Source organism: Alligator sinensis, unplaced genomic scaffold (assembly GCF_000455745.1).
Source record: "Alligator sinensis unplaced genomic scaffold, ASM45574v1 scaffold692_1, whole genome shotgun sequence".
NCBI lineage: Eukaryota > Metazoa > Chordata > Crocodylia > Alligatoridae > Alligator > Alligator sinensis.
Window position 1 is genome coordinate 1,712,670 of NW_005842238.1, and position 10,867 is coordinate 1,723,536.

At 45.2% G+C, this 10,867-nt stretch overlaps 1 protein-coding gene across 1 annotated transcript in view; it reads right to left on the minus strand.

The window, feature by feature from the left end:
• Positions 1-10,867, minus strand: part of CIT (citron rho-interacting serine/threonine kinase) — a 112,306-nt gene that overhangs the window by 17,161 nt on the left and 84,278 nt on the right. Inside the window, exons 39-40 of the mRNA XM_025208571.1 lie at positions 7,249-7,388; positions 6,279-6,371 (exon numbers count right to left, since the gene is read on the minus strand). Coding sequence (XP_025064356.1) covers positions 6,279-6,371; positions 7,249-7,388 — 233 coding nt within the window. The remainder of the gene's footprint in view (positions 1-6,278; positions 6,372-7,248; positions 7,389-10,867) is intronic.

The following is a 10,867-nucleotide window of genomic DNA, read 5'->3' on the forward strand; positions in this document are numbered from 1 at the left end:
GCAGGTCATTTCCTAGGCTGTAGGTGTGCTGGACATTTTTCCTCCCCAGGTGCAGCACTTTGCATTTCTCCTTGTTGAATTGCATTCTGTTGTTTTCTGCCCACTTGTCCAACCTGTCCAGGTCTGCTTGCAGCTGTTCCCTGCCCTCCGGTGTGTCCACATCTCCCCATAGCTTTGTGTCATCTGCAAACTTGGACAGAGTACACTTCACTCCCTCGTCCAAGTCGCTGATGAAGACATGAAAGAGTATCGGTCCAAGGACTGAGCCCTGCGGGACCCCACTGCCCACACCCTTCCAGGTTGAAACCAACCCATCCACCACGACTCTCTGGGTGCGACCCTCTAGCCAATTCACCACCCACCGGACTGTGTAGTCATCCAAGTCACAGCCTCTTAACTTGTTCACCAGTATGGTGGGGGATACCATATTGAAGGCCTTCCTGAAGTCCAAGTATACGACATCCACCCCTCCTCCTGTGTCCAGGCATTTCATAACCTGGTCATAAAAAGAGACTAGATTGGTCAGGCACGATCTGCCTGCCACGAACCCGTGCTGGTTTCCCCTCAGCATAATTTGTCCTGCCGGGCTCTCGCAAATGTGAGCCTTGATAATTTTTTCAAAGACTTTGCCAAGGATGGAGGTGAGACTGACTGGCCTATAGTTGCCCGCGTCCTCCTTCCTCCCCTTCTTGAAAATGGGGACCACATTGGCCCTTTTCCAGTCGTCCGGGACTTTCAGAGGTGTGAAGCTTACTTCCTCTACAGCAATTGTTTCTTTAAAAGGGTTTTGTCTGTCTCAATTCTACTGTTATAGATGCAAATGCACCTCACATATGCAAGGTAAGAATTTCTATTTAGTACCAATGAACACTGCAATTGCCAATATACCCTGTGCCTCCCTACACTATCATTCACACCTTCATATAGAAAAGCAGTTGCAACTCTTCCTCGTTTCCTTGCAATTCAAACTCTGCTAGCTGAGGACTCCAAAAAGCAGGGATGGAGGGTCCAAACCAGCTACGACATCTCAGAGAATATGGTAAGCATTCTTTTTTCTAATGTGTCAGCACAGATCCTACGATAAGTGACTGGTAACTAGCACTCACTCAGAAGATGGGAAGTACAAGGGATTCCAGCTGAATCAGTGGAACAGTGATTGCAGAAATGCTGTCCTAAAGCTGGCATCTCAACTAGCAGCTAAGTCCAAAACAGAATCTTTGTGAGTGGGTACTTCCTGACTCAGGAAAAAGGATTCTTGATATGTGGTTTGAGAGGTACATCCAGCTGGTAACACAATTAAAGTTAGTGCATTATCTGTATTGATATTATTTTTAATGAGATGGCTTAACCCCTAGAATACCCAGATCAGGAAAAGTCTGAAGGGTGTGATCCTATCAAGATAACAGAATAAACCTCTTGATGCATATAATAGAAGCAGATTCTTTTCTCTCCATGTCAAGTGAGGGATTAGGAATAAAGCAAGTATTTTGGTTGAGGTGAAATTCTGACAACACTATAAGCATAAATTTAAAGCCAAGTATTAGCACCACTGGGCTGTCAGAGGCTATTGTACAGGCAGGGATGAATGAAAGGGAGTCAGTCAAAGTGGTTGATGTATACCACATCTCCTGGATGATGCTTAACCACTAAGACAACTGTCTTCAGAGTGACGTATTGAAAGAAGCCTTCTGAGAGAGGTTCAAAAAGAGGTTCCATGACCATCAGGAGCATCATGAAGTCCCAGCAGGTACAGACTTTCTAGCCAGTGGTTAAGACAGAACAAAACTGTACACGTAAGACAGTTAACTCAGATTGCTGTAAGGCGGCCCTTTCTAGACATGAACAATAGGTGAGCTTGTTATAAATGAAATAATTAGTTGAGGATCTTCAGTACTGAGGCCTGGAGTGGGTGCAAATCTTTGGCTGGAGTTCCTAAGAATCTCTTCCATTAAGAAAAGTATGTTCCCCTGCTAGATACTTTTCTGCTCTGTATCAGAATTTTCTGGACCTGCAGGGAGAAGTCCCTTTCTGCAGTATTCGACCATCCAGACACCACAGTGACTTTGTGTCTGGATAGAGTACCTGGGTCAGGGTGCCATGAAACTATTTCTGAGTAGCTTGAGAGCTAGATTAGAGACTGTAGGTTTACCAGCCAAAGTCATCTTGACTACTATGGAGCTAAAATAACGATATTGGCTTTGTCTCTTGATTCTGGAAACTGCTTGTAAATCAAGGTTAATTTGTCACTTCAAGAGCACTGGTAATGATGACTAATTATCAGTAATTACCAGGGATCCAGGTTTTCCACTTGCCATGGAAAAGTGCAGTAAAACCCAGATTTTCTCATTTTAAGAAGAAAAACCTGGATTTCTCTTTTAAGAAGAAAAGTCCAGATTTTCTCCTTTAAAGGAGAAAAATGTGAGTTAAGGAGGCTTTCCCCTTGCAAGCTAGCAGAGTTCCAGCCTGCAAGGGGCTGCAGGGAATGGGGGGAGGACAGTCAGGCAGGGGGCATCATGTGCGTGGACACACACACACATGCACATGGCCACCAGGCAGCCTGGAGAGCAACTCCCGCAGGTAAATTTGGGGGGAGACGGGATGGGAGACTGAGGCCCTCAGAGTGAAGGAGGGACGGAGCTGGGCAGGGCTGGGCGGTGTGTGGGCCCTGGGCCGCGTGTGGTTGCCAGGCCCAGGCAGGGAGCAGGATGGAGCTGCGGGCAGTTTGTTGTGAGGCTGGGGGGGCTGGCTCCCTGCCACTGCACGCACTCCCGGGGGGGCATGGGAGGCACATGCCCCCAGATCTGTGCACGGGGCAGGGATGGGTGCAGGCTGCCCACTGTGGGCTTGGGCTCCCTGCCCTACTGCCCTCCCCGCAGGGCCTCCAGGGCAGGACCCGGCAGGGAAGCTCAGTGCTGCCACCACAGGCCCCATGTTGCAATGATGAGGCACCCCCTGCCCACCCAGCAGGAGCAGGGAACACAACCCTGTGCCGCCACCTCCACTGCTACTGGGCGGGCAGGGGAAACCTCGCCATGGCAGTGCAGGGCTTGCAGCAGGAGCACTGAGCTCCCCCGCCCCACTCTGCCCTGCCACACTGGGTTCCACCCACTGGGTTGCAGAGGCCCCTGGGGGAGGGCAGCAAGGCGGGGAGCCTGAGCCCGCAGCAGGCAGCCTGCACCCCTATTCCCCATGGCTCTGCTCCAGCCATGCTACCTGTGAGGGAGTGGGCACCAGGTTCCACACTCCGCTCCCTGCTGGGGCCACAGCAGCCACCACCTCTTGTGGGAGCATCCGGCTTTTGGGCACTGCTGTGGAGGGCAGGGGGTTGCGAACCGAGGTCCCTGGCCCCATAGCTGTGGCAGCTTGGGACCCCCCTCTGGCAGGGCTGAGGAAGTTGCGGGGCTGTGGGTGGGGCGGTGAGGGCAATGGCATGGCCAGGGCACTGGCATATCAGGGCTGCTCAGTGCCACAAGGCAGTTGGGGGGTGGGGAGGAAGAGAAGCCACAGTTGGACCCACATCCTGGTGAGTGAAGGGGGCAGGGACAGCTCTGATTTTCCATGATAAGAAACCCAAAATTTATAGGTATTTAGAATTTATTTAACTATAGTAATTGGGGCGCTGGTAGGCTACCAAATTACTTTAAAATTGTAACTGTATCAATAAAACATTGTATTCAATTGATACCGAGAGAGAGAGAGAGAGAGAGAGAGAGAGAGAGAGAGAGAGTGAGAGAGAGAGAGTGTGTGTGTAGTGTTTAATTTTAATCATGGATTTTAGCGTTTTTAAAATCAGAGAATTTGCAGTTTTTAAACAGAGAAAACCAGGATCCCTGGTAAATTACCCATTTTAGCCCTTTGTAATATATATTTTGCATATCACATCAAGACTTGGAATAGAGTATTTTTTATATTTATAATGAGGAAAAAATATATTAAAAATGCTGGATGTAAACTGAACATATTTTGCTATATGAGAATTGGATGCTTATACATATAGATGCTTAAAGTACAATTTTGTAGCACAAAAATTCAAAGTGAAGATTATGATGGAATAGAACAACAGATTTTTTGCTTCACTCCCTTACATGTAATCATTGCCAAAACAAATGATAATTCTACACAACGGGACAATTAATCATCTACATCTTGCTGAGCCAAGAAAGGCTGAAGAGTATCCACTGCTTCGCAAACTATCAGCTGGCTTGACAGGTGCTATGGAAAATATAAGTCAGTACTTTTAAAGGTGACTAATTATCAGAAGCAAATTTCCACTGTGATTTAATAAGCATATACATTTAGAAATGACTACACTTTAGCAGATGATCCATTAGCCAAGTATTGTGTGTATAAATCAGTATGATACTAGTGAAGATTCAGTATACCAACTATAAGAACATAGAGATCAGTTAAGCCAGGCAACTGATTAACCAAATCTTACTTTATTACCTCACTTATCTGGTGTTTCATTACGGAATAGACTCGCCTGAGTCAGAGCTGGAGCAGTCACAGAGTCATATGTTTTTATATTATTTTTTTAATATGCTGAAGCAGTCACAGATACATGGGCATCATATGTTTTTATATTAACCTGTCTTAACCGGTCGTGGAGGCGTCCCAGCCATGTCCCTACCACTGTGGTTGGGTTTGATTCTAACCGGAGCACTAGTAATTGCATTGACAGAAATCTGTCTGCAGTTCCTGGAATCAAGCAAGGTTCCTATGACCTCTCTCTCTGTGATAGCTTAAAGGGCATTTTCCCTAGTTCACCAAGAAACCTAGCAAGAGAACCAAGAGAACACGGAAACGGTTGCTGTCATCTCTTTTTAGAAATCTGCCCTTAACCATTTAGATAAGCATAGGTGGATGTCCCTCCTCCTGAAAAGCAGCCCTGCTATGAATCCATACTTGTGGAGACCTTTGGTGCTGTGGAGAGTTTGAATGGCAGTGCATGTTCTAATAATGGACAGGCTCCATTGTGAATCATGCATTTCTTATGGAGTTTGGTATCCTGCTCCTGAGTTGACAGAGGTACTGGCAGTAAGGAAGCTGGTACTGGTGCTGGAGTCATCAGCATCAAGACCTTCCTTACTGAGGAGTTCACTGCCTTTGAGGGAAGTAATGTCAACATCACAAGTTCTGCCTTCTTTCCATTGCTCAATCCTATAGTGTGACATACTCTAAATGCTAGCTGATACTGGGCTGCTCAGCCTCCCTTTCCTCGTACACATCATCTATGGACCCAAAATTATGTGGTAGGACTGCTCTAGAAGATGTAACAAACTGAGCCACCCTAGCCTTGTGGGTCCAGCAGGGAAAGGATTTTCAGAGGAGATTCTGGCTATAGCTGTCCCTTTTAGGGATCATTCTGTCATAGGATAGGTAGGGTTTAAATCCTGAGGTTTGGATTCTGCCCCAAAAAGTGATTCCCAATCCATTACAGAAAGTCCTGTAGATGAGTGTGAAGAAATAAAATGTCTTCACAAACACTGGCTGGAAAACAACCACTTAGGATCTTTGAACAAAATACCACAATAGATACTTATAGGTTTGTCTCAGTCATGGACTCTAAAATTGTAAGAGGCAGTAAGAGGAAGAATCATGACTGCTATGCTCTTTTATACCCTTCTTACATGGGAGGCAGGGTAGCCCAGGGAACACACACAACCTTCTTGGACACAAGTACTAAAAAAATTCAGGTCTTGTGCATACACATTAATAATGGGATCTGCACTGACAAATACACAAAGAAATCTGTCTTACTGTCTCACATTGTTGGCTGAGAGGAACCAAATACATACATCAGGGCTAGTATAGGTGGCGAGAGATATAATCAGTTATTTTAACCTTTGATGCATATGTGTTTTCATTGCAAAAAGAACAGTTCAGAGTATTTGTTGCTTCTTCAAATGAGTTACTCCGTTAACATTTTTAAGGAAAGAAGGTTAAAAACAAATCCTCCTGATTTCATGGAAGTCAACTAAGAGGGCCAGGGAACATTCCCAAATGTTTATGAGGAGAGCAATGCTTTGGGGAGATGGACAAGGCCAAGCTTAGATAGGCCCATATGGCAGAACTACAGTTCTGCTCTGCTTCCTTCCCCATTTGCTAACTCTTGTTACAGGAAATTCCTGTCTGTTCTGATTTTAGCTAGGACACAGTAAAAGCTTCCCACAAGTTTAGCTGGCAAGCGCAGTCCATATGGATTCTACAGGCTTTAGCTGCTAAAGCCTTACATGGGACTGTTGCGAATACACTACCAACAGAGAAACCAGACCTACCTTCCTAATGCAGAACTTGCTCAGGCTCTCGTTATAGCGCAGAATGACCACTTTGTTGGGCATGGCTGCACAAATGCAGAGTCCATTCTCAATCTGTAGGGAAGATTAGAAATACTGTGTCATTCCAATTCTGAATACGTAAGAGAGTGCAGTTTACCTCTCACTAAAGAGCAATTTGTGAAGATGAGCAGGTATATTCATAATAGGATAGCAAAGAATAATTGCAGATTAGTGAAAAGGCTCTTTACATTCTCAAAGGAGAGAAAGTATCTAAACTGCTTCTATGATTTTTTGTATATCTAAGGCAAATGTATTAAAAGAACTGGAAGCTTTTAATAGAAAGGAGTTTTCATTAAGAGGGATAATGAATCCAAACAAGTTACAACTAGATCCAACATGACTAGATTAACCCCTTGAATCTGTATCTTAAACGATGCTTTAAACTGAAAGATGTTCAGCTTTCCCAAGGACTGAGTCATCTGCATAGACAGTTTCTGCTAAGAAATTTTTGTAGTGGCCAAAATTCCACATTGAAACTGGAAATTGGCACACATGCTGGACACTGATAAATGGTACAACTGCATGAATAAACTGTCTACCTTGGAAAGAACTACACTGTTCAAGAATGAAAATAAAACTTCATTAATCATAAGAGTCTAAAAATGGAAATCAGTTATCTATAGTTATGCTATGTTTATCTCACATCCTTATTATGTAACAGGACATGGTATAATGTCCCTCAGTTGCCTGTTTATATTTGGGGTTCTTTCTTCAAATCCTGTCCCCACCCTATTCTCTTCCTCTCTTAGCTTGGAGAAAAATAATTAAAGCAGGAACACAGAACTTGGACTCACAAATTACGATAGAGAATAAAGTTGTTGACTTGCATATTTCTTCCATATCTCATTGTGCCTGGGATCATATGGAGCGGCTGAAGTACAGAGCAGGGCATTAAGGAACTATATCCTACCTTGCCAGCAGCAAAAAGGTGACACCCTTTGACAGCCTCAAAGATGTTTGGTGAGATATCAGGCTGGGCGGGGAGGTGAGACTGGGCTAGAGACTGCTTTACTTTCTTTACATCAATAAGACAAAGAGCCCGCTCTTCTCCTAAGGACAAAAATGGTTACATTTTGTCAATACTATGTAGCTGAGCAAAAAAAGAAACTCATTCTTCTCTCTGCAAGACCCTATTCTGTTACACAACCAGTAGCTTCTCATTATGGGAACTCGGGTAACAACCACAGAATGCTACGTTTAAAAAAAATAATTCCATAATATACTTGTTAAAAGTGAAAGAGGAGTTTATATTTCTTTCCTACAAACAAGAAACATTTTTTAAAAGGCCAGGGCATAATGTACAGCAAGAGTCATCTCCATGGTATCCATGCTATTTTTGTTAATCCCTTACACAGAAGTTTTAGTCATTATAATGTGATAACTAATAGATCTCCAAGCCAAAGGCAGGCTCTACAGCTCAATATTTTCACAGGCAGAACGTTTTCTCCAGTAGACATGTAGCCAGGGAGACATACCGGTACCGTTTTTTCCTGCTTTTATTTTTTATTTTTTTAAAGCAGAAGATGAAGACAACCCTAGTTATGTTACACGGGCAAGTGTTATGAGCTCTTGAAGACGTCTGCATTAAGAGAAAATAAATTGGTAGCTGATTAAAATGTGCTCCTTGACCAGCCCTACAATTTTTAAACTGAAGTGTTTATCTCAGCCCTGTTGCTGCAAGGTGACATTCAAGGAACTAGCCATCCTCATTTCCCCTGTGGCCCCCTGAGCATCTAAATTGCGAACTGTTTCTTCTCTGCTACAGCTGCTCAGAAGCATCCCATACTGCATCACAGAAGAGCAGTAAGCTGCTTTTGCTGTTCCACTGCCTCCTCCTGATGCACTACAGCAGTGCCGGAAAGAACAGTAAGGACTGGAGCTATCTGAACCCAGTCAGCTCCTAGCCAAGAATGGTATCCTTCCCCATATCCACCCAGGTCTCCTACAAGATAAGAAGAAACTGGGAAGCAACAACAGTACATTTATGATTGACTTCAAATGACAAATGTGTAGGATCAGCACCTCTGATAAACTGGACACTTACTTAGGTGCTACATCTGAGTTACAAAACTTAGTTTCAATAACCCAGTTTTCTGACCTGTTGCCCAGTTCCTCAGCTGTGAGAGAGAGATATCACTGCCTTTCACACAGAGGACATTAGCAATTGATTACTAATGCATTAGCAAGTCTACTGAACACAGGTTTCCCTCGCTTTATGCAGGTTCTGTATATGCAAATTCGCTCTTATGAGACCATCCTTTTTATACCCAAAATTCATTATATGCAAGGTAAATTCACTCTTATAAGATCAGCATAGGCAACTCCTCCCCACCCAGCAGATAAGTCTGTGGGGGAAGGACAAGGGGAGGGGAAAGGGCCATGGGCAAGAGGGAAAAATTGAGGCCCCAGTGGTGAGGGAGAGTGGGACACAGGCAGGAGCTGGGGCTGGGGTGAGTGGGTCCCCAGCCGGGCTGGGTGGTGGAATAAGTGGAGGCCCAGGGGACCCACTCACCCCAGCCCCAGCTCCTGCCTGTGTCTCCTCACCCCAGGAGGCCCTAATCTGTGTGTGGGGTGAAGGCGACTGCCACTGCATGCTGCACTTTGCTCCCTGCTGCAGCAGCCCTGGGAGCAGCTCTTACCTCACACAAAGCAGCGTTTCATTTTAATCACGGAAAAATTTGGATTTGGGGTTACTTTTTTTAATCTGAAAACTGGCAGGTTTTTTAAATCAGAGAAAATCAGGATCCCTGGTAATCAATGGCTCAATGTCTAGTTGGCAGCCAGTATCAAGTAGAGTGCCCCAGGGGTTGGTCCTGGGGCTGGTTTTGTTCAATATCTTCATCAATAATCTGGATGATGGCATACAGTGCACCCTCAGCAAGTTTGCAGATGACACCCAGCTGGGGGGAGTAGTGGATATGCTGGAGGGTAGGACTAGGATTCAGAGAAATCTAGACAAATTGGAGGATTGGACCAAAAGAAATCTCATAAAGTTCAGTTAGGACAAGTGCAAAGTAATGCACTTAGGATGGAACAATGCTATTCACCAGTACAGGCTGGGGACCAAATGGCTAAGTGGCAGCTCTGCACAAAGTATGTGGGGGTTACAGTGGACCATAAGCTGAATATGAACCAGCAGTGTGCCCTTGTTGTGAAGAAGGCTAATGGCATACTGGGCTGCATTAGTAAGAGTATTGCCAGTAGGTCAAGGGAAGTGGTTATTCCCCTCTATTCAGCCCTGGTGAGGCCACATCTAGAGTACTGTGTTCAATTTTGCGCCCCACCCCCCCATTACAGAAAGGATGTGGAAAAATTGGAGAGTCCAGTGGAGGGCAATGGAAATGGTTCAGGGGCTGAGGCACATGACTTCTAAGGAGAGGCTGAGGAAACTGAGCTTATTTCGTTTGGAGAAGAAAGACTGAGGAGAGGGATGGGGGCATTTAATAGCAGCCTCCAACTACCTGAAAGGTGGCTACAAAGAGGATGGAGCTAGACCGGGGTGAACAAAATGCGGCCCACCAGGCCATTCTATCCGGCCTGCAGGGCCCCTAAAAAGTTTAGAAAATTAATATTTATCTGCCCCTGGCTGCCTGTCATGCAGCCCTCGATGGCTTGCCAAACTCAGGAAGCAGCCCTCTGCCCGAAATAACTGCCCACCCCTAGCAGATGACAGAACAAGAAGCAATGGTTTCGAGTTGCAGCAAGGGAAATTTAGGTTAGATATAAGGAAAAACTCTCATGAGGTTGGTAGAGCACTAGAACAGGGTACCCAGAGAGGTTGTAGAGTCTCCATCCTTGGAGGTTTATAAGACGTGGCTAGACAAAGCCCTGGCTGGGATGATATAGTTGTAGATGGTCCTGCTTTGAGCAAGGGGTTGGACTAGATGACCTCCTGAGGTTCCTTCAAACCCTAATTTTCTATGATTCTATTGCTAATTAAGAACTGTTATATATTATTTCCATTCTAAATGGTAGTATAAGAGTGATGTTGTAGCTGTGGTGGTCCAGAAATTATGCAAGAGGCAAGAAATTCATTCCATTGTAAAGACATAATAAATTTAACTTTATTACTATAGTTGCTTGAATAAAAACGCGCTTGTAGGGAGGCAGTTGCGCTTGTAGGGAGGCAGTTAGACGGGCCAAAGCTACCATGGAGCTGAGGATGGCATCCCAAGTAAAGGACAACAAGAAATTGTTTTTTAGATAAATAGGGAGTACAAGGAAGGCCCAGGGTGGAATAGGACCCCTGCTAAATGGGCAGAAGCAATTGGTGACGGACAGGGGGGACAAGGCTGAACTCCTCAACGAGTTCTTTGCCTCAGTGTTCCTAAGCGAGGGGTGCGACAAGTCTCTCACTGGGGTTGTAGAGAGGCAGCAGCAAGGTGCCAGGCTTCCATGCGTAGACCCTGAGATGGTGCAGAGGCACTTGGAAGAACTGGATGCCTTTAAGTTGGCAGGCCCGGATGAGCTCCATCCGAGGGTGCTGAAGGCACTGGCCGACATCATTGCAGAGCCACTGGCGGGAATAG